We start from the raw sequence: 23766 nt of genomic DNA, 5'->3' as shown, positions 1-23766 counted from the left end.
AAGGGTTTTCTCAATTTCAATTGGCTGGATAGCAGTGTGAAAATAGATACGTGGGATGAATTTATTTACATCGATAACTGAATAATATACATTGTTATTGTAGGATCCAACTTCTTTCTCAGAGATCTCATGCAATGGAAAAACTGAATTGGGTGGATCATAAAATCTCAAAAGTTTCATCTTCTGCTGAAGTGTGTTGGGAAGGAAAGTGCTTTTTTCAGTTAGAAGGTAGAGAAAGTTATTTTATATATATTTTTTTTTTAATTTTACCCTTGGTGAGAAATCCTTTCTACATCTGTGAACCTGGAGCTACTCTGAAGCTAGCAGAATCACTCTGAATTTGTGCTGGTGTCACTACAGTCAAAATATGGCCGTAGGAATAAAATGGTACTTTTGTGGCACAGCACAGCATGAGCAACAGCTATATTTAGAATGCAGCAAAACCCAGTCTCTATAGACAATGAGCATTCAATTGATTTTATAATAGTATAGTAATACAAAGAGAAAGAAAAAAAGGGGAAAGACAGAAAATGTACATTCAGCCTGAGCATCAAGAAATAACATACCAGTGGTAGATTTTATTTGTCTGCACAGTAGTCCCTAAGGGAAATGGAACCAAATATGCTTTCTGCTAACTTTCCATTCCCAGCTCTTAATCAAAAGTGCAGATTCGAGCTGCTCTTGGAATGTGAACCCCCCATGACAATATGTGGAAGCTGAAATTCAGCAACAGTTAACTCCTTCCTGCAGCAGTCTCACTTGTAGTGGAACCGATGGGCTTAAAATGTTTTAATATAAGTTTTTGGGATGTTTCTCAAATACTCTTCTAGGCATTCAAAGAGAAGAAAGTTGCTAAATAAAATTTTGTAGACTGTTGTCTAGGCTGAGGCACCACTTGAACTGCAGTTTTCAAACTTGATGTAAAAAACATTTGCTTCTTTCATGATACATTGTCCAGACTAAAGACATGAGTCAGTTCTCATTTTGCTAAAAGCTGATCATACCAATGTCAGTTCAAAGTGAAGTCTTGGAACTAAAATACAAAGTTTGAGATGGAAAAGTGTGGTTTGTGAAGATGTGAGGCTTATTCTGCTCCCATACCCATACAAACCAAGAGTAAAACCTCATGTGTGTATAGCTATTGCAGAAGTTGAATGCTCCTGCAACTGAGAGCAACAGCACAGTCTTAGTAGCTAACAGATGTTAATTATACTAAGAGTACCTGAGTGTGTTCTCACAGGGATAGATCAGAAGTAACTATTTTTCAGTATCTCTAAAGCTGAATTGACTTCCTGCTGTGCTCCACACAAAAGACAAAATGCAGAAACAAGTATTTCCTTGCACTCACATGTTTTAAATGAGAACTGTCAGACCAGATTACACCTGCAGCTGCTTATTTGAATAAAGAGTTTGATTCCTTATAAACTTATCCTGGTCTAGTAGCTTTGACCAACCTGGTCTAGTGGAAGGTGTCCCTGCCCATGGCATGGGGCTGGGACTCAATGAGCTTCAAGGTCCCTTTCAACACAAACCATTCTCTGATTTTTTGACTTCAGAAAGCTGTACAGCTTTCCATGCTTTCTTCATTCCAGATGAATCTGTCTCCTCAGGTAACAGAAACTGAACAATGCAATTTTAGGCTGAGGTGGGATGTTTGTTGGTTGGGTTGGCTTTTTTAAATTCATTTTTGCCTTTTATTACCTGTAATTTTGTTGGTTGGGACTTGATCTTATTTTGTTCTCTATGCTCGGTGTTCTAATCCGAAATATGTTGTGTTGCAAAAGGCTTATGTGCCATGTAAGTCTCAATTACAAATACTGTCAGCCCACAAGGAAGGTTTGAACATGTAGAAGATACACAGCACAGCCATAAATCCAAATGTCATTACCCAGACTCCATTAAACATCTTATAGCCTGCCTTTTACAGGGCCAATTCTTAATTTCTGGCACTACAGCTAAATTATGTTGAACATTTCATGGGTTGTACTAATGAAAGTGTTTTTTAAAGCATGATTTAGGATGTGGCCTCTATAGAATATGCTGCTTTGTGATACTACACTGGTATTTGATTGTTCTGCATGGAAAACCGGAGGAGATAAATTAATGGAACTGCCAGTTGAAGTCACAGCTGCTGCTGACATGGGAGAAGACACATTTGTACTTGGTGAAGAGAGTTATTTCAGTTTAGGCAGAAAATGAGTGTGGATCTGGAGGATATACACTATAGATAGGTGCCTAATTTGGCAGTCAGATCCCCCTCTCCACCTGAAATTCCTGTGTAGGTCAAGCCCTAGGTTTTCTGGTATATAGGCAGTGAACATAAGCAGTCCTGAGCTGTCCTGCTAATAAAAAGCCTGGGGACTTCTCTCGTATTTTCTTTCACAACTCAGCATAAATTCAGGTATCTGCAAACAGTTCCAGATGTCTTCTTTGTAATGTCCCTCGTTAGACTGATTTAATTACAACATCAGACTATTTTAGGTAGAATTTATGTCAATTGTTAAACTAAATGGTACTTCATTCTCTTCAATAACTTTTTTGGTATTTTAGGAGACTGTTTTAGTGGTTTGCCCTTCACTACTCCTTTTATATAGCTCCCTAGCCTAGAAAGAAAGCCAGTTTCAAGACATATAAAACGGTCTCTTTATGAACATATTTTCTAAAAATTAATCTGAAAACCATTCATATTCCCTAACATATTTATCCTAAACCCATGAAGAACAGGATCACTGGGCGCTGCAGGACTAGGAGAACATGTAGCATTGTTTCCATACAATATGAGAATCTTTAAATATTACCTCATTTTCTTTTTTTTTAATTGACTTATTAAATTCAAATAAAAACTATTCTATTGTTTCTTTTCCTTCTGTTTTAAAGCAGACTACTAACACATTTCTATGGCTTTTAATTGAAGCAAACACAGCTTTTACAGTCAAAAAAAATGTTGTTTTCCCAGTGAGTGAATCTTTCTAAAGAGTTTGTGTTTGCTTTTCTTTTCCCCTGTATATGCAATTTCAGATGCTGCACAACAAACATGTGATGGTTCGTGTTGGAGGAGGATGGGAGACTTTTGCAGGTTACTTACTGAAGCATGACCCGTGCCGAATGCTGCAGATCTCCCGAGTGGATGGGAAAACTTCTCCAATCCAGAGCAAGTCTCCAACCCTCAGGGACACGAATCCAGACAATTACCTGGTGGTTTCTGCCCATTACAAAACCAAGAAGGAGATTAAGTGAAATAAGCTTCTCATGTGATTGGGACTCTACGTACGTAGGTCCAAATTATTTTCTCAAGTGTAGTAAATTAGTTTATGCTTTAAAAGGACTTTGGAAAATATAAGGCAGACTGGAAATGGCAACACATTTTGAAGATCTTTGAACTGTAGAACTATTTATTTCTAGTACTGTATCTTTTATAGCAAATTACCCTTGATAGGCTAATTACTACAGTCAGATAAGAAATAGACATATATTTTTAGCCAAATTATTACTCTTTTAATATGTGAATGTATTCTTAGAGTTACATAAAGGAGCGGATCCTGTTAATGGAAGAAAATACACAATACAATATATTTGTATGAAAATCGTATTACATTGAATCCTTGACTGTTAGACTAGTTGAAAAATAGATATGCAGATGGAAAATGAATAATTGTGGAAATTATTTGGTAATGCCTCTTGAAATGAAAGAAAAATTGGCTATTTTTTATGGTTTGCAAGATTTTCTTAACCAGTAGAATACAAAGATTTACTGCATGCCAAACGACTTCCTGAAGTGATTACTTTGAAAATGAAAGCTCAAAAAAACCCCCAACAACCCCACACCCTACTCTTTAAAGCTAAAGACAATGCTGAAGGTTAGATCTGTGTGTAGATCCTTCCTGTTCTTTCCAGGATTGCCTGATAGAGAAGCGTGGGGAAGCTGAGAGGTTGCCCCTTCCTCTGGCAGACAGTAGAGGTGTTAGTCATGCTCACTGGGTGATGTTCTGCAGCCCCTGAAGGGCAGCAGTGCTGCAGGGAAGAGCTGCAGAAGATGATGGTCCCTCTGGAGTCCCAGATTTGAGCTTTCTTTTCCCCTTATCTTTAATGTTGTTGGTCCTGCCAAATGTGAAATACTCATTGACCTGTCAGTGGAGTGATTCACATTCTTGTAAATCATTTGCACACCTCAGAAATAGCTAAAAGCATACAGGGGCTTAGTTCATTATTTTGTCTACTTTTCTGTGTTTATATTTGGTAATTTATGTCCTTGCATCATCCTAGAAAAAATCATTTTTTAGGATTATTTCACTGACTGTATAAATTTTAGCAGAACTCAGTTGTTTCATTACAAATGAAATAAATTTTTTTAAAATACTCCTACATTCCAGAAGCCTCATTTATCATTTGTAATCTGTGTTCTTGTGCTTTGCTGCTGCTGCTGCCTGGGTGCCTGTGACACACAACACTGCTCACTAACCAAACAATGAGCTACCCAGTGGACAAGGCAAGCATTCATCTACTACAGATAGCACAGAAATACTGGATGTTATTGAAATTTAATTTTCCCTTGCAGGGGAAGAAAAAAATCGATAGCATTCTTGAGATAATTTTATTGGTGCCAACTATTTTTCTGTATGTTTTGATGTTCAAAACAGCCTCATGCTCTGCTCCTGTGGTCTTTAAAATTAACAGCAAAATATCTGCCGGCTAGACATGATCAAGACCACCTTCTTTCATGTTCCATGACTTGTATCCTGTATCTCACTTGTGGAACCACTATACCTAAAAATATCTGCTCAATACCAGCAGTTCACAATGCTTTTGTGCACTCTACTAAGCAACAATACATCATTTGACCCATGTTTTTAGCAGGAAAAATTGCAGCCTTTTTATTCTTAATTTTGAGATGTTTTATAGAAAGATCAAACATGTACTTAAGCAGTAAATCCTTTGAAAAGCCACAAGAAGACCTGGTTCTGGTGGAACCAATGGATGTAGCCATTAGGGGAGTAGAGACCATAAACAAACTGTAAAAAATCCAACACAGCTGAAAAAAACCCTCATGATGTGAAATCTGTGCACTGAGATCTGTTTCCAAATGGAGAAGGAAAAAATACCACTTGTGAAAGGATCAGGTGTTTATTTGAAATAAGTCACTTTTTCAAACAGAAATAGTTGCATTTCCATTATTCAACATGAAGTTGGCATTACTGTCATTTTTTTTTCTGTAAAATGTTTGAAGGTTTTTACCTGTTAATAAATCAAGAGCAGGTCATTATTTAAAAAAGTCTTCTTAGGTTTGCTTTAATATTATACTTCAACAAATAATCCTGGTAAATCCAAATGATGATTTTAAGTTAATCATGAACTGCTTTATGTGCTTGCAGTGGAGCTATCCAAATAATTTTTTCTGACTTGGTGTATTCAAGCATCGTAAAAAGAAAAATCATATTAGAACACTTCCTGACTTAAAACTTCAACTTAGGTCCAGATGGGAGACTTGCAAAGGACTTTTAAAAGTTCTGCCACTGCCCTTTATCTGGGTAAAACTTCCAGGTGCGACTTTAACTGCATTTGGTGCAGCTGGTGTGAGTGGGGGGAGCAGAGGAGGAAATTAAAGCAGAAGCATCATGAAAGGAAACAGGCAATTAAATATGTCAGGCTAAGTACCTCTGGAGAAAGGGGCTGGAAGTATGCTATTCAGATGGTTAAGTGTTATTAGCATGCTACATAGTATTTTCTTAATGTAATGGATTCTGTGGCCATGTAGGAGTTGGGATATTTCTTAGTAGCCTAAGTCCCAAATTACAAAGCTAAAGATTTTGTTAAGAAATCTGTAGAGGGTTTTTTTTTTTTACAAGTGCATATAGTGACAGGACAAGGAGGAATGTCTTTTAACTGACAGAGGGGTGATTTAGATGAGACATGAGCAAGAAGTTCGTCCCTGTGCGGGTGCTGAGGCGCTGGCATAGGATGCCCAGAGAAGCTGTGGCTGCCCCATCCCTGGCAGTGTTCAAGGGCCGGTGGGATGGGGCTTGGAGCAACCTGGTCTAGTGGAAGGTGTCCCTGCCGGTGGCAGGGGGTTGGAATTGGGTGAGCTTTTAATGTCACTTCCAACCCAAGCTATTCTATGATTCTGTGTGCATCACAATCTTGCTCAGAGGCATGGCCCTTGTTGCAGTGCTGGGGCAGAACAGCCTTCATGTAGGAAGTATTTAGGCAGGAAAAAACCCTACTGTTTGACCAGCTAGCTAAAATGGGTGGTACTTGAAGTTTCTGTGCTAAAGTCTGTGATAGTAAGGTGTCTGTGTAGATTTCTAGAAGGCTGAACTGAATTTCAGAGTACCCACAAGGATGGCCTGCAGCTCTTGTTCCCCCGAGTGACGGAAGGTCTGCTGGGACTGTGGAACAGTTTCTTGATAAAAGAGCAGGAGGTGAGATACTGAAATGTTGACCTAGGCATGGAAGATTGTAGAGAAGAGTGCTCTGTAGTAATTTTAGCTCACTGTTGCAGTGTAACATGACTGAATTTGAGTTTTGATGAGGCTGAAAGTCATCAAAAGTTGAGTTGTTATGAGCTGCAGCAAATACTCTTAGAGCCCTCATTGGGTCATACAGCCGAGCGATACATACATATATCGGGTCATACACCACTAACCCTGTAACTGTGCTGAAGCTCCATGTGGTTGGGCTCTGTAAGATCACTTACAGAAACTATTATTCTTGTAGAATGTCAAAAAAGTATCACTATGCTGGTAGCAATTCAGAATTATGTTGGAAATGTAACCTTGGTAATTGGTCATTAAAGGAGGTACCTTCTGTCACCTTGCTATTCATGGATTACCTGGAGTTTTTCTTCCAAGCAAGATTATTTACATAACTTATTAACGAGAGGGTTTTTATCTTTCTGATAGTGGTAATTGTGCCTTCCTTTGTGTTACTGCCTTTTTTCCAACAGCAACTTAGAGATGCTACCTCTATCAATGGAAGCTGTTCAAGGGCTGCTGGTGGGGAGGAGTGAAGTAAGGAAGTGTCAATAGGTGGGTGGGAGAAGGTATAGCCACACACATATATAGCTCTATATTGCATAGACTATATAATATAGAGTGTCTTATAACTTAAAATGAATTCATTACCTGCATTTTAGATCGGGGAGACGAGCTGTTTGCAGAAGCAGCTGCTGGAGATACTGACAGGGCTGACTGTTGAGCTTGTGTTCCATGCTGCTCTGTGGTACCTGACAGAGGAGGTGGCAGAGCACTTACTCTTTGCTTTGTGTTTCTCTTCCTTTCTTGGCCTGTGCTACATTTAGAATCCAAAGTAAGGTGAATGAGACACATGGGATGATGTGAATGTTTATGGGGCTGGAGAAGGCTACTGCCCCTGTGGAGATGCAGCTCCTGGGTCCTCCCAAACCTCAGGAAGTCATGCCTCAAACACTCCATGGCATTGTGTGTTTTAACAACAGGCTGTAGCAGATGGCTTCATTTTCTGTTACTGCAACAACGATGCTACTATCGCAGTCACCGAGTCAGCCGTTTCCTTTTGGCTTACAAGCATTGGCCTCTGCCTGTCAGGAGTTGTTCAAGTGAGCTGCAAGACAGTGCTTTCAGAAGGTAGAGAGAAAAAAAGGTACAGTTCTGCTGCTGTAAAGCAAACAAAATGCCAACTGTCTTGATAATCTGTGTGAATGAATGTGTTTTGACAGCCTTAAAGGTGAAGTAAACCTCTTGGATGGAGGGAAATAAGGACAAAATTCTTACTGTGTTTCATACTTAGTGCAGTGCTGACAGTAAGAGAGGGGAGGCACCTGTTCCTACAAGGACAAAGCAGCTCTCATTTACACAGCTCTCTGTTTTACCATTTAATGGTACACTTCACGTACCCATTAGGTGTATTTAACTGAACTGCAGTATTTTCTGCTTTAGTTCTCAATTGAAAGTATTAGAAAAAAATCCCAAAGTCTTAAACCATCAAGAGGTGTTTTTATTTACCCAAAGAATTTCTCAGATTCAGTTCAGACCAGTCATGTGAGCAGTGAGATGGGTATGGCATAGAAACATCTTCATGAACAGCTTTATCAAGCAGAGGTGTGTAATGTACAACTACATGCCCCAAAATCCTCCGACATCCTTGGCTATAGGAGTACATTTGATATTGAGAGTAAGTACTCTTAAGAAGCACAGATGTATCTGGCTTTTACTTGAAAGGATGGAGAGGTAAGAGCAGGTTTTTTTTCTTCTATGGTAATTCTGACTTCCACAAATCACCTCTTAGGTCCATCTGAGATGGTTCAGACCTTCCCCAACCCTTGCAGAGAAGCTGGCAGGCAGGCCCACTCAAGCCACTGTATCTGCAAATGGGTACTGAGCAGTGTGTGTGTGTGTGTGTGCGTGTGTTCAGACAGGGCAGCAATCCTTCACTTGACCATAAAGAACCTCCACTGGTGAGAGAACCCAACAGGCTAATGAACAAGGATGTACAACTGCTTCTCATTGCAAACTCCTCCAGGTCTGACAGCATCAAAACACCAATGGGTGATGTTTTTAAGAATATATTTTATTATAATTCAATGCATGTTTTGTTAAGACTTAAAAACCCCCAACTTGCTATGACCATTTAATTGCCAGCAACCAAAAGGAAACTGAAGACATTGATCTGCCAAGGACACAGTTTCTTAGCCCAAATACCACTATGTTAATACTGAAAAGTCTCTCTTCTCAATTCTGAAGGCTAAGCCAGGAAACTCATCGTGTCAGGACTGCGCTCCTAAGACAGCATGAGACTCTACTGAGGGAGATAAAAGAAGAAATATTTAGTTCAAGGGGGGGGGGGGTGTGGGGAAAGCCTCTATAACCTAAACTAGGCCAGAAATGAGGCCAGTAAGATACTGAAGCCAAGCATCATGCTCTCTGGGGAAAATGAGAGCTAGATTCAAGTGTCAAACATGCTGCAACAAACTTCGCTCTATCAGAGCAGTGGCTTGAGGCTACTAGTTTGAAAGTCTGGTTTTAACACCAGGGTTTAGGGAGCAATAAATAATAAAAGGCAGCTTCATGTTTGGGAAAGGGACCACAGACATTGCTGAAGACAGGGAAAAAGTCACAGAGTTTTGGATACTTGGCAGACGTTACTGCACCATAAAAACCCACCCATACAGGACAGGACACAAACCTGAGAAAATGAACCATCCAAGGGGTGATGAAGTCATTTGCCATTTGTTTTTCGAACTCCTGTGAGGTGCAGCATTGCCCTCTTGTGGTAATAAAGGAGAAAGACTAATAGTATTAATGTAATGTTTAACTTCCAGCATTCACTATATTTAGAGTCTCCAAGGAAATGCACATCCAAAAACGAGAAGAACAATTATTAGGCTCATAATAAAACAGCTTTCTTCACATAAGTACACAAGGTTTAGAAAGGTTTCTATTTTTTTTTTACTAGTGTCACAAAACACTTCTATTGGCAAGGGCACACTGTGAATCTGCTTTCTGTTTTGAACAAGGCACTAAATCCCTAAGCAGTTCAAAGTCATTAAGAAACTGAAATGTCATTACCCACATATTCAAATATATGTATTTATGGACAGCTTTCTACATGAGGACTTAGAAAATAGTTTGATGGGAGAGCTTGAAATAAGGGTCACCTGAGCTATGTTTAAGCCAGTCACAGACAGACAAGACACCCACTTGACCAGACAGCATCCATGTACTGACTCACTACAGGTACATGGAGGCCACTTCCATGTGAGAACCCACCTCACTCGTGTGACAGGGAAGCAGTAAAATATGCACACAAAATAAACAAAAATTGGCCAAAACTTAGTGCTCAAAGCTACTTTTTAAATTTCTCAGTGTGTTTCCACCCCTGCTCTTCCACAATGGCGAAGTATTGCTGAGTCTTCATATGCAAACAGCAAAAGCCACAGGATGAGTAAGTGCCACTCAGCTGCAGAAACTGGCAAATTACTGGCAGTAAACGTCAATCTTCTTCTCTTTGTAAGTCATAATTCTTTATCCAACCTGCCACTAAAGAACAACATAACACACCACAAGTTTGTATGAAGGGAGGGGAAAGCAAGAAAAAAAGCCAAACCAAACTAACAAACCTCTCCCCAAAAAAACAACCCAAACACAAAGTTGTCTAAATACAGTGAATTCCCCATTCCAACACCGTTTATACCCAGCAAGTGAGGGACGTGTAGCCCACCAGCACCAGTTTGTCTAAAATGCCTGCAGTGACGGTAAGAGGTGAAGGCTTATGAAACCTGTGTTTTGATAACCAGATGTATCTATTGCTTTGGAGACATTCCTAAAGAATCTCTTTTCATAAAGACAGGCTGAGAGAGCTGGGCTTGTTCAGCCTCAGGTAGAGAAGGCTCTGGGGAGATCTTTTAAGTCTTCCAATATCTAAAAAAGGTCTACAGGAAATCTGGAAAGGGACTTTTTATAAGGGCAGGTAGTGACAGGACAAAGGGGAATGGCTTTAAACTGACAGAGGGAAGATTTAGGTTAGATAAATGGAAAAAGTTCTTCCCTGTGAGGGTGGTGAGGCTCTGGCACAGGTTGCCCAGAGAAGCTGTGGCTGCCCCATCCCTGGCAGCGTTTAAGGTCAAGCTGGACAGGGCTTGGAGCAACCAGGTCTAGTGGAAGGTGTCCCTGCCTACAGCAGGGGGTTGGAACTGGATGAGCTTTAAGGTCCCTTCCAACCCGAAACATTCTGGGATTCTATTTCTAAATTAAATCTCTGCCTGGTCTGACACAGTTTACATTAGAAAACTAGTAGTAACAGCAGTAAAGTTGATCAGTATCTATGCCAACACTGTATGCAGAGACAGACCCAGGAAACCTGAAGACATTACCCTAGTTGGTTCAAACATTTTCTGTAAACTCTGAGGGAAGTGAGACAGTCACAGATGGTACTGAAAAGAGACACTGAGTACAGGACAAATCTGTGAGAAGGTCCCCAGTGCTGAAAGTACAATGGAGAAACTGAGGAGGAAGAGATGGGGAGCTCTCTGCCATCCTTGCTGTCTTTGTGTCCCAGAAATGAAACCTCACTGAGAACACTGTGTGAAAATGACCCATGCTTTCATTTCCCTTCCTCTTAGCTTTTCCTCAAGTTATTAAATCTTATGGACAGCAACAAAGCAGGACTTTCTCAGTAAAATACAGACAGTTGCATCATGTTGTTTCTTCTTTAAACTTACTCTCAGTCCTCCACCTCCTCCAGAACCTGAAGTTGTCATTCTTTTTTCCATTTCTTCCTGTTTCTTTTTCTTTTGCTCTACAGAGTAAGCGTTCTTAATACCTCGAGAGGAAGCCTGGAAGAAGACACATTTGGGTAAGACCAGTCAGCTACTTTTCTGAATAGAAACCAAACTGCAAGTCTTGGCAATAACATTTTGTGAATTCTGGTTTGTGTGAAAAGACTGAAATGTTAAGTAATGCTACTATTACCTAAATATAAACCTTTTGGGATGCTTCTTCACACTGTGAGCTCTTGGTCCTGCAGGTATCTGTGAGGGGTTTGTTTCATATTGTTATTACATCCAAGTGAACATATTTAATGCAGTTATATGTACCTGCTTTGCATACTAAGAAGCAGAATCAGAACCTCCCTTCCCAAGAGTCCAATAAATCTTTAGTCTATGAATTTGTCAGTGTCAGGGCCTACTCTTGCCCTCAGAAACTGGGAAGAGATGATGCAGGCAGACAGAACTTCCAAGAACTTTAGCTGTTTCATCATGTGGTCACTTCTTCAACTCTTTTTATCAAAAAAGTTACCTAGAGATAGCATATAGATGATGGAAATCATGACAGTATTCTATTCTAACAATAAGCACAGGAAGTCACAAACTCTGTACAGCTACTACCGAAAATGATGAGAACTTTACATGCAGGGGAGGGAAAAAAAAGCTTCTGTTGGTAGTGCCCAGGCTGTAAGAACTTCTAAACTGTGATCTGAGAAATAACCTGTGTGCCAGTCTATCCTTCAAACTTCACAGGACGTATGGACAGCAGTAATACCTAGATAAGAAACCTGCTGTCAGCTGCCTACTTCACATCCCCCTGGTGATGGTCTGATGAGGAACTTGACTATATGGCAGGAATATCAGAACTATGAACACTTAACACTGTAAAAACAGAAAAAAAAGGTGTTCTAAAACCTGATTCCTAGCTATGTTTTGGGTTATGATACCACAGCTACACAAAAGATTTTATAATCTACCAGAGGAAAGTAGCAGTGCTCTCGCCTGAAATTCAAGGCCCTGATGAGAAGCACAACTCTCAACAGGCTACTGAGGCAACTCACTGAGCACCCTGGTCTGGTGAAAGGTGTCCCTACCCATGGCACAGAGTTGAAATGAAATGAGATTTATGGCCTCTTCTAACCTAAACCATTCTGTGATTCTATGTAGTTTGACACAAAATCAAGGGTTTTTAAAGGACTCTGAAGCATCAATCAACTGTGGCTTGAATTATTGACCAAACTCCCTTAATACAGGTCAACATGGTCCTCATCAATAATGGCTGACGTTTAATTCAATATGTAACATCAACAACACTCATACAACACGTTCCTTTCTCTTGCTAGTTCAGCTGTGGTCTCAAACATACACTTTTTACTTACAGCACCTTTTGTGTGGTGTATGTTATAAACTTTTTGAGGGGTATGGAAAGGTAGAAACAGGCTAGCTAGTTTTACGTTCTGTTAGTATGTTTGCATCCTACCTCTTCTAGCTTGCAAGGATATTCAAGTAATTAAAGCTTAACAACCTTAAAAAGATAGAAGAGTAACTTAGTACTTGTTCTCTTCTGGAACTATGAGCCCAACTGTTGCTACACTGATAAACTGAACTTGCAAGTGCCCATATTCTGCATTTCTAAGTGAAATACAAGTGCAGTACCACTTGAAATTGCCAGCACAACAATTGTTTGATTCCGGTTTGAAGTATTTCTCAATCTCTTGTTATCAAGTCATGGCGGGGAAAAAAACACCCAAAGTTCAACTTGCTTTTCCAATTTTCAGGTTGTTTTCTTAACTACTGCAAAACTTCTCCCATCCAAACAAGCTCAGTTATCTTGCAATGGTCTTAGAGCACGTACCTAGCTGTGAAACACTACTATAAAGATATATAAAAATGGTATAAGGTAAAACATTATGGCAATTCCCACAATCCAGGCACAATATCCAGTGCTTCCAGAGAGCCCTGGTTTTTCCCTATAAATCTGTTACCCTAAATATATTTTGAATAAATGGCACTTTATCAGACCTTACCTCCATCTGCCTCTTTTCAGCAGCTTCTGCTAGCTGTCTTCTTTTTATTTCCTAAATAAAAAGTGAAAGACAGTGAAATTCTCTTCCAACAGTCTGTACATTCTTTTGAAAGTCTCAATTTTTTTAGAAAATGACTCAACTCTGCAATGCAAGCTGCCACAAAATGCCAACCTTAAGCCAATTAGCATCATCTTTCCCTGCACTGCCAGTCTGCAAGAACAAAGTGTTTCTAGTGACTCAGATGCTACAGGAGCAGCTGCTGACACAGCCACAGCCAACCCCCACCAAAAATCTGTATTCAGCTGTCAGTTTTACGCCTTCATTCTGAAAAATTCCAACTGGAAGGCACGCAGGGTGTGAAATGGGCTTCTGGAGTTTGAGCAGAGGAAAGCTCATTCCTCCAGCCTGAGCTCCTTTCCTTCTCCCCCCACAAAACCCTCAGATAAAGGGGTACAGAAACATGCGGATGGGTTCCTACTCGCCAGAAGAAATGCTATCCTACAAACCACAGAATCAAACGGGCTGGAAAAGACCTTTAAGATCAAGGCCAACCGTTCCCCAGCACTGCCAAGACCACCACTAAACTACCTACAGGGTCTGTGAACACTTCCATGGACGGTGACTCCACCATTGCCCTGGGCAGTCTCTTCCAATACTTGAACATCCTTTTGTAAGATTTTTTTCCTAATATCTAGTGTAAACCTCCCCTGGCACAGCTTGAGGCCCTTTCCTCGTGTCCTACCACTCGTTACCTGTGAGCAGAGACCTCCCCCACCTCTATATAACCTCCTTTCAGGTAGTCGCAGAGAAGGTTAGTTAGAAACGAGCATCACTGTGCGCTAGATTTCACTGCTTCTAGTTAAAGAGCGGGTCACCATGGCCTCAACTGTGGCTCGGACGCCCTCGACATGAAATCGCTGCCTCCAAAGAAGAGCTCACGGGTGAGGCCTGAGGCAGAAGAGGCCGGGCGAGGGCGGTCCCGTTTCGGGCAGCTTCCCCGTTACCGAGGCGCAGCGGCCCGGTCTCCACAGCACACCCGCGGCCCCTTCGCTGCTCTAAGGCTTTCCAGCGACAGCTACCGGCGCAGCCAGGCCCCTCCCTGCGGCTTGGCCGCCATGTTAGCTAGGGCGGCCCACGTTCCCCACCCCGCCCCGGCGGGGAGGGCCACAGCTCCCTGCGCTCGTCCCCCACCCAACACCCAGGCGGAGCGGAGGAACCTGGCCCCGCACTCACCGGATCGGGTGTCTCCACCACGTCCTTCACGGCGCCCCCCATGCAGGGCAGACACAGCCCCATGGCAGGCCGCACCGCCCGCAACCGCTGCCGAGCCGGTGGAGAGGCGGTGGCGGGCCCGGCCACGCCCGGCGCCGCTCTCTGGCAGGGCCCGCCCCGTCATGGGGCCGGCGGCCGAGGGCGGCTTGGCCTGGCTGAGCCAGGAGGCCCGCCGGGGAGTGGAAGAGGAAAGCGAAAGATACAGCAGTAGACCAGCGCTAGTTCTCCTTCCCCCGGGCATTAAACTAAATTAGATTCGTTCTATTTTAGGGCTGAAGGTCGATAGTCTCGCTAACGTCCAGCTCCCTCCGGGAAACTGGCTACAGGGCTCCATCCAACGGCGACCTGTCCTCCCGTTCCCGAGCCGGTGCTGCCACCGAGCGGCGCAACCCGGCGGGCGGGAGCGGGGCCGCGGGGAACCGTGGGGTGGTTTGGGTTGGAAGGAGCCTTAAAGCTCATCCAGTTCCAACCCAGGTTACTCCAAGCTGGCCTTGAACACTGCCGGGAATGAGGCAGTAACAGTTTCTCTGGGCAACCTGTGGCAGCGCCTCAGCACCCTCACAGGGAAGAGCTTGCTAAGATCTCAGTGTCCAGTCAGTTTAAAGCCCTTTGTCCTGTCACTACATGCTTTTGTAAAAAGACACAGGAAGTTTCATAGAACCATGGAGTGGTTTGAGTTAGAAGGGGCCTTAAAGCTCATCTAATTCCAGCCCCCCACCACAGCCTGGCACACTCTCCCTGTCTGAAGCTCTGACACAGGTCCGTTGGTGGTGGAGCTGCACAGGTTCTTTTGCTGATTTGCTTGTAGCCAGACAAGCCCATGGGTGCTCTGGCACAGCCTAAACTCGCAGCCCTCTCATTAGGAAATACTGGAAGCTCATGCATGCACCGCTTGTCCTGGAGGAACAGCACACTGCCACATCGGAGAACATGAGGTCTGGCTGAGTGAGGACCTGTGTAGCCCATGCCTTGCACTTCTCATGGCAGCTTTTGGCCTTTTTGACTTGCACAGTTTGACTTTGGAATGCTTTGCTATAGCTTACTGTCAGGAACTGCTGTGCAGCAATTGCTTCCCTTGCTGGCATTCACTGGAAACTCAGTAAATAGAGGAAAGCAAAAATCTTTCCCTCTTTTCTGTCTCCCTATTTCTCTTCCTTAGAATTTTGCCACCTTCTCTTATTTATACTAAACTCCAGCATTACCCTATTCAGTATATCCTGAATGTGCATGTTGGTGTATACACTCATCCCCAAGGATTATGTAGGAAAGGAGTTATATGTATTCCTCATAAGCAATGAACATCTCACTCAAATTCTTTTCTACCTCTGTGATTCATTACAGAGTGTAGTGACAGGATAGCGGGTGACAGGTTCAAACTTAAACAGGGGAAGTTTAGATTAGATATAAAGAAGAAGTTCTTTACTGTGAGGGTGGTGAGGTACTGGAATGGGTTGCCCAGGGAGTTTGTGAATGCTCCATCCCTGGCAGTGTTCAAGAGCAGGTTGGACTAAGCCTTTTGTGGCATTGTTTAGCGTGAGGTGTCCCTGCCCATGGCAGGGGGGTTGGAACTGGATGATATTAAGGTCCTTTCCAACTCTAACTGTTCTATGATATCTTTCTGCACCACTGTTCTTCCACCCGTGTATGCCATGGGCTTGTAATGTCAAACACTATTGTAAAGTATTAATTTAAGTTCTTGTATTAGTTTCCAGCCATCAGGTAAGGTTCTTGCGTTGCTGAACTAAATATTTCACACAAGTCACAACTGAGGTTTCTGAACTGGACATTGAAAGTCTCCATGTCCTGGTGGGAACCTAATGAGGCTTGTGAGAGGGGGAGCTGGAGGAGGCTCGTCTACTGCCTGTCCCTTCCTAGTGAGGCTGAGATTACCTGCAGGAGTGCACAAATGCTCTTGCAGAGTAGCTTGGTTGGGTTGTCCTCTCCTAGGAGCTGCAGTAACTTTTCTGCTGTGTGGTGTAGTGTGTTATGGTTTCACTTTCTATATTATAATAAAAGCATTTATTATTCTTTATTTTAAACTATGAAGATGCTATTCGCTGATGGTTATTTGGATTATGTGCTTCATGTGTGTCAAGCTTCAGGTTACAGCTGAGGAGTTCTTGGCTGGTTGCAGTCTCCTGCTTGACCCATCAGATGATAACTCCTGAGTGCAGCTGAAATGCATTTTTCTGCATCTAAAAGGTTTAAAGAAAGATTCAGGTACCGTTGAACAGAACTCTGCACAGGGAAAGAGAACACAGCTTTCTTTAAAGATGCATAAATGAAAACATGAGTGGTTCAAGCACAGCTTCAGTTCTTTCCAGGAGCCTGCCTATGGTAGTCAGAAAGTTGTTTCTTGAGAAACAGCAGGAAATACGGTAATAACTTCTAGCAAAAAGGGCTTGTAAGTTATCACTGAGGGCTTTCAAGGCTGATGTTTTTACTGCTGAAGTTTTAGGGATAACCTTTTAGCAGTGTCAGTTCGATTGAGGTCTTCTAACTCTTTCCATTTGGGACTTCCTGGAAGGAGATTAAAGAAATTGTGAGGATATGTGATTTGAAGTGATCAACAGGATCTTTGTGTGTTTAGATGCACTGATAATCAATGATAGCTTGAAAACTAGATAAAAAATCAGATTTGGAGGTAATCTGGACTCAGTATGAGAGAGAAGTTAGCCTTGCTGTGTCTGGGGAACAAGGTGGGGGTTGATAGAAAGCTGTCACACTCATAGCACTCGGCAGCTTATTCCCTGGGGCGGTTGCGTGGTGTGTGGTAGCACTGGTAAAACATATACCTACCCTGTGGGTTTTGGGTGAGTTCACCTGCATTGCTTTGGGAAGCACATCTGAAAACATGCTGTAGCAGTTGCCTGACTTTCTTGTCTTGAGAGAGAGATTCTCCTAATCCTTACTGCTCAAATTTCTGCTTTCTGCTGGAAACTTAATTCTTGTGTTGGGAGTGAACAGTGCAGAGCATCCCTCTGTGTTTCGTGGTGAATTAACTTTATAAAGTTTGCAGTGATCACTTGACATGGCGAAATGTCTTCTTCTCCATTATGTGTTTCAGTGCTCTTTGTTTCATGGCATGCTGAGTATTTCTTGATACTATGAGATCAGAAATAGTACTACGTCGTATCAGTAGTAAAGGATGATAGGTTGGTTGGTTTGTTTGGTTTTTTTTTCTTTGCATATTTTAGTGCATATATTTAGGGCATTTTTGTTCAGTATCCCCACCCTGACAAATACTACCCTAGTGGAAAAGCACATTGGTTTTGGAGTTTTCTCCGAATCACAACTTAAAAAAAATATAGAAAGAAACTATATTCAACAGTGACATTAGTAGTACCACATTGCTTTTATTGGGGTTGCAGTGAGGTTTGAATATCTGATTTAACAAGAAACATTGAAAATGCCTCTGAGCTTTCTGTGGGGTGTTGGCAGCTCATTAGACGATCGGGCAGTTTGTTATCCACTCATTTGTAATGGTTTAGTTATGGTGGGTGACATTTGTACAAGAGCAGTATTGAATTGCATCTCCATCTGACTTCTGTCAGTGCTGCTTAGTCTCCAACCCTATAGTCTCAAAATCCAGCAGGTGGTACTATTGACACAAAAATGTCCTGTATTTCCCAAAGCCATCACCACACTTTGGATTTATTGTTTTGTTTTGATGTTGCAGGCAGTGTGGCTTTGAATAGGAATAGAGATGCTACCGTATGCTAGATTTCTGGAAGGATCAGAAAGCTTTTCAGCACAACTGGCAAGGACTTTGGCGTTGGGAATGCATTTATTTACCCTGCAGTACTATGTGTTCAGGATAATGCAGGCAAGAGGGAAATTACTTCAAGAACTCTGGCAAGTGACTCACAGGTTGATGACCTTAACTTCCAGGGTGAAAATCAGTGCTTATATATACTTGGTCTGCCCCATGTATGCCTCTTTCAATACGTGTCTTCTGAGACATTTCATACACCCCTCCAAATGAGAATCTGTCAAGTACAAAGTCTAAAGGGGCACAGCAATTGTAGCATTAACCTTTAAACATGGGGACTTAGTGATAATGGAGGATTCATGTTACTGCTATTGCACATAAACCTAGAGAAGAAATCCATTTCTGGTAGATTAGAAAGCTATCATGCTCTATAATTATTTAAAAAAGAAAAGTAAAATTCGATAGTGAATAAATCATAGTTGGTATTTAACTTGTACGTGTTCAGTTACTTATCATACTTTCCTTCCAGCTAATGAAAGTTCATTTGAATTCTCAACTTCTGTTTTTTCTTGAAGATAGATTCATAATGTCTGTAAGAGTGACTGTAAAACAATCAGAACTGTGGTTTGGGAACCAGCAGTACTTGCTTTTGTCATAGGCAGCTTTTCATAGAACCATAATCATAGAATCACAGAATGGTTTGGGTTGGAAGGGATCTTAAAGTTCATTCAGTTCCAACCCCAGTACCATGGGCAGGAACACCTTCCACTAGATCAGGTTGCTCCAAGCATCGTCCAGCCTGGCCTTGAGCACTGCCAGGAATGGGGCAGCCACATCATAGAATCATAGAATAGTTAGGGTTGGAAAGGACCTTAATATCATCCAGTTCCAACCCCCCTGCCATGGGCAGGGACACCTCACACTAAATCATGCCACAAAAGGCTTAGTCCAACCTGCTCTTGAACACTGCCAGGGATGGAGCATTCACAACCTCCCTGGGCAACCCATTCCAGTGCCTCACCACCCTCACAGTAAAGAATTTCTTCCTTATATCTAATCTAAACCTCCTCTGTTTAAGTGTGAACCCGTTACCCCTTGTCCTATCACTACAGGCCCCCTCCCCAGCATCCCCGTAGCCCCCCTTCAGATACTGGAAGGCTGCTATGAGGTCTACGCAGCCTTCTCTTCTCCAGGCTGAACAGCCCCAACTTTCTCAGCCTGTCTTTATATGGGAGGTGCTCCAGTCCCCTGATCATCCTCGTGGCCCTCCTCTGGACTTGTTCTAACAGTTCCATGTCCTTTTTATGTTGAGGACACCAGAACTGCACACAATACTCCAAGTGAGGTCTCACGAGAGCAGAGTAGAGAGGCAGGATCACCTCCTTCAACGGGCTGGTCACGCTCCTCTTAATGCAGCCCAGGATACGGTTGGCTTTCTGGGCTGTGAGTGCACACTGAAGCTGGCTCATGTTCATTTTCTCATGGACCAACACCCTCAAGTCGTCTCTGCAGGGCTGCTCTGAATCTCTTCTCTGCCCAACCTGTAGCTGTGCCTGGGATTGCTCCAACCGAGGTGTAGGACCTTGCACTTGTCATGGTTAAACTTCATGAGGTTGGCATCAGCCCACCTCACAAGTGTGTCAAGGTCCCGCTGGATGGCATTCCTTCCCTCCAGTGTATCAACAGAACCACACAGCTTGGTGTCATCGGCAACTTGCTGAGGGCACACTCAATCCCACGGTCCATGTCACCGACAAAGATGACATTTCTGGGCAACCTGTGCCAGTGCCTCACCACCCTCACAGGGAACAACTTTTTCTTAATGTCTCATGTACATCTCCCCTCTGTCAAGTTAAAGCCATTCCCCCTCATCCTGGCACCACATGCCCTTGTAAAAGCTCTCCAGCTTTCCTGTAAGCTCCTTTAGGTACCGAAAGGCTGCTATAGGATTTCAAGTAACAAATGCATGGAGTGCTTTTGAGGAAAGTCAGGGAACACCTTAGTGCCAGGCTGTGTACTGCAGAACTGAATGCAGTGTCTGTGGACATTGTCTTTGTGGCCATGCTATGTTACTCTATAGTAATTCAAAGACATCAGTTTAAATATTGATAGCAAGGGACTGAAGCTAATCAATGCCTACACTGTTATTGATTTCCATGGGAGTCATGGGCAGCAGGTGTCTGTCAGGTTTGGTTACTGAGCCTCCAGGTCTAGCACTCTCCACAGCAGTTCTACTAAGTCAGTCCCACTTAGGCTGTTTCTCCTCTGGCTGTATTGTTACATGGCACCATCCTCTCAGAACAGTGGATTAAAGGGGAAAATCAGTTTGTGGTTGTGGAAGATTTCTTGTGTCTCTGTAAATGCCACTTGCAATGGGGAGGAAAGTGCTTCTGGAGTCTTGTCACTTATGGAGCAGCAGGTCGGGCTGGAAGGGAGTGTTTTCACCTTTGTCCTGTCATCTCCAGGGCTGTTCAAGTGCTACGCTTAATCCAGCAATACCTGGTTAGCAGGAAGAAATGAGCAGGCTCTGTTGTGCTTCAGGTACACTGATTGTGCTGAAGTTGGCAGTAGTGCTGGTTTTAGATCCTCAGCTGCTTCGTTGTGGCTTCTTGGTTCGGGGGGGGGGGTTAGGGTTAGGTTTAGGGTTAGGGTTGTATGTTGTATTGATTTATAGGGAGGCTGATTCCCACTGCAGATATCATGCGCTATTAAGATGTAAATTCATTGCCACCCTAACTTTAGACAAAAGATATTTGTATGTGTGCATAGTAGAATATTAGCAGTGAAATACTAATGAACTTTAATTTCCCTCTACTTAGATGTATATGATTCTGCCCAAAATGGCAGGGCAGGAGATGGCTGGACTTTCAGATATCATACAGAGCTTGGATGTCATGTAAGGAATAGTTAGATGAAAACATGCAGTTATTACAAAATACTTTGGTATATTTAAAGTACTAGTTCTCAACATCATTCAAGTTTGAGCATTTGATTCTAAAGAATATAGCAAGGCTGGGTTTTAAAATTTATTTTTCTAACTCATTCTAGCCTGAGGTGAGTGAATATGGTGTAGTGCTTAATTATAGGTTACAGAGATGGATATTCAGTGTCTGTTTCATGAATTTCATCAATTTTCTTTTTGTATTTCAGTTTAGGGATTACTGTGTCATACTGCAATCCAAGCTCTGTATAATCCTTGAGGATTCAGCTTTTGTTGAGGTTCATGAATGCTGAGCTTTTTTTAAGCTGTGGTTTAACGTACTTCATAAGCTTTCAGCTAATCTTGGCAGTTTCCCTTCATTAGCATTGAGTCCCTTTCCATCATTTTCACACCTTTCCCCTTGGATTGTCACAGTCTGCTCTGCAGAAGCAAGAAGCTTTTTGGGCTTAAGGATGTTGCTAGTGACTAAAAACTTGCTTACTGCATGCAAGCCTTCTGTCTATACATTTTCTTTCTGTGCTATAAAACCATATGGACGAAGCACTAAAATTTGTGGGAAAACTGACTGTACAACTCGATTAAGGGTAAGTTTGCATCATGAAATAGCTTGTGCTGGAGTGCAAGGGCAGTTAATACTGAGAAGGCAGATTTGCACTCTGCCTTGGTACTGCTACACAATTTGAAAAAATCACTGTGCAATGGACTTCTTCAGAAGACACACAGCAGTGCATACGCTTTCTCCCTCTAGCATGTTGACAGAGATAAACAGGAGTTCCTGGGCATAAAATAACTTCAAAAACAGGTAACATGCAGACCATTTTTGCACAATTGGGTAAGGATGGGAGCAGATGAGTCTTGGCCTGTGTATGTTCTGCTTGGTTTCTTGATTCTTGTATGTTCCTTGGTTTCTGTAGGCACTTGGTAGTCACCAGCCCTGCCTGGGGCACCAGTTTCATATCTTGGGTGCAGAATGCAAGTAAGCCCTCACACATCTGGGTTCTATGTGTTGAATAACACTCACCAGTTTGACAGAGAGGTTCACAATCTGTTCCTGGGCAGGAACAGTGCCTGTCTTCCCAGAGATTGATACAACATTAACATACCCTATTGGAAGATAATTGCAGTAAGGATATGTTGTGTTGCACAGAACTGGCTTGATAGAAGTTCTGTAACACTTCCTTGTTTGAATCTTTTACTGGTTGACCACTCACTAATGAGGATCATAATGCGAAATTGCCCCTTCAGACTTGAAGAATGCTTAGGGCCTCGCAAAGGGTATAGTGTGTGAAGAAGAGGCCTGTCAGAGCAGGGACATACCACAGTCTTCTACAAGGCTGTGGTGTTTTCATACATAAATGCACTTGTAGTATGTGTGCCTCTGTCTTGTTTTGATTGTTCGGGTTTTTTAAACATCTTGCATCTGCTAAGTGGGGAACACTTAGATCACTTGGAAAGGGACTTCTTACAAGGGTATGTAGTGGCAGGTTAAGGGGGAATGGCTTTAACTTGAGAGAGGGGAGAAGAAGATGAGACTTAGGAAGTTTTTCCCTGTGAGGGTGGTGAGACATTGGCACAGGTTGCCCAGAGAAACTGTGGCTGCCCCATCCCTGGCAGTGTTCAAGGCCAGGTTGGACAGAGCTTGGAGCAACCTGCTCTAACGAAAGGTGTCCCTGCCCATGACAGGGGGTTGGAACTGGATGAGCTTTAAGATCACTTCCAACCCAAACCACTCTATGATTGATTCTGTGACTAACACATTTTAAATTGGAGTTAGGGGACAACAATGATGACACAGAAGGTGAAGGACGGAGACACGCATTTCTTTTTTCTCATCCTGAAAATGTGAGTTAAAAATTAAGCATTTACCTTAAGAAAAAGTAATGTGTGCTTCCTGTACTAAAACAAAGCATTAGAAATTGATGTTTGAAGTGAGCAGATGCTGGCATGTTTGACAGTGTCCTTAGCTGAAATCTACCTTTTTTTGTCATTCTCTTTTTGTGTAGAAAATCAGAATAGATCTTAAGGATAAAACTTAGTGATATGTAAATTATTCTATCAACAACCAATACCCATGTGTGCATGTTCTGGCATGTATTTGCAGTGCTGATGTTTCATGGTCTCTTCAGTCATATGGCAACCCATCTGTGTGATTCCATGAATGGAATAATATTGCTTTTCCTTACTTATCTCCCTGAAACAAAAGAAGAATGATGCTAAATTTCACTTAGACACATGGGATATGTTTATCCATAAATTCAGGAGTAATTTTAGGACTTAGTTTATCTTGTAACATCACATCAAAGTCCAATAAATAGGAATTGGAAAACTGAAGATAAAAATCAATTCTATAACATTATAATGGAATTCAAGGAAGTTCTAGTAATTGCCCTTGTCAGAGCTATATGGAGAAGCAAAAACATCTGCTAGGCCATTAGAGTAAATATATATCATTCTAATATGTCACATAACAATAAATTTACTATATAATTTCTTAATTATTCCCTTTGCAATGGTGTGTTTTATAGGAAATAATGTATATAAACCTTATCTTCTGTGTTTCTGTGTGACTGACTGTATT

At 42.2% G+C, this 23766-nt stretch overlaps 2 protein-coding genes across 4 annotated transcripts in view; one reads left to right on the top strand and one right to left on the bottom strand.

Annotated features, from left to right (window-relative positions):
- GAS2 (growth arrest specific 2) overlaps window positions 1-4284 on the top strand; it is a 92467-nt gene extending 88183 nt beyond the window's left edge. The window contains exon 8 of the mRNA XM_005150574.3: window positions 3019-4284. Coding sequence (XP_005150631.1) covers window positions 3019-3237 — 219 coding nt within the window. The 3' untranslated portion in view covers window positions 3238-4284. The remainder of the gene's footprint in view (window positions 1-3018) is intronic.
- A 4236-nt stretch (window positions 4285-8520) lies between these two features.
- Window positions 8521-14646, bottom strand: SVIP (small VCP interacting protein). 3 transcript variants are annotated; one of them, XR_004080810.2, is made up of 5 exons: window positions 14497-14646; window positions 13264-13314; window positions 11192-11305; window positions 9157-10010; window positions 8521-8772 (listed from the first exon to the last, which is right to left on the bottom strand). XR_004080810.2 is itself a non-coding variant. In XM_005150575.3 (4 exons), the coding sequence occupies exons 1-4, from the start codon at window positions 14557-14559 to the stop codon at window positions 9996-9998; spliced, it is 243 nt and encodes an 80-aa protein (XP_005150632.1). In that variant the 5' UTR covers window positions 14560-14646; the 3' UTR covers window positions 8521-9995. The 3 variants fall into 3 exon arrangements, 1 of the variants encoding a protein (XP_005150632.1); XR_004080811.2 differs by having other exon boundaries at window positions 8521-8769; XM_005150575.3 differs by having other exon boundaries at window positions 8521-10010.
- Between the last annotated feature and the right edge of the window lie 9120 nt (window positions 14647-23766).

Source organism: Melopsittacus undulatus, chromosome 8, assembly GCF_012275295.1.
Source record: "Melopsittacus undulatus isolate bMelUnd1 chromosome 8, bMelUnd1.mat.Z, whole genome shotgun sequence".
In the NCBI taxonomy this organism is placed as follows: Eukaryota; Metazoa; Chordata; class Aves; order Psittaciformes; family Psittaculidae; genus Melopsittacus; species Melopsittacus undulatus.
This window is presented reverse-complemented; position numbering and strand designations above follow the sequence as displayed.

Coding starts and splice junctions, on each gene's coding strand:
- SVIP (XM_005150575.3), bottom strand. CDS start 14,559: ATGGGGCTGTGTCTGCCCTGCATGGGGGGCGCCGTGAAGGACGTGGTG. Junction 13,315..14,496: donor TGGTGGAGACACCCGATCCG/GTGAGTGCGGGG, acceptor CTTTTTATTTAG/GAAATAAAAAGAAGACAGCT. Junction 11,306..13,263: donor CTGAAAAGAGGCAGATGGAG/GTAAGGTCTGAT, acceptor GTCTTCTTCCAG/GCTTCCTCTCGAGGTATTAA.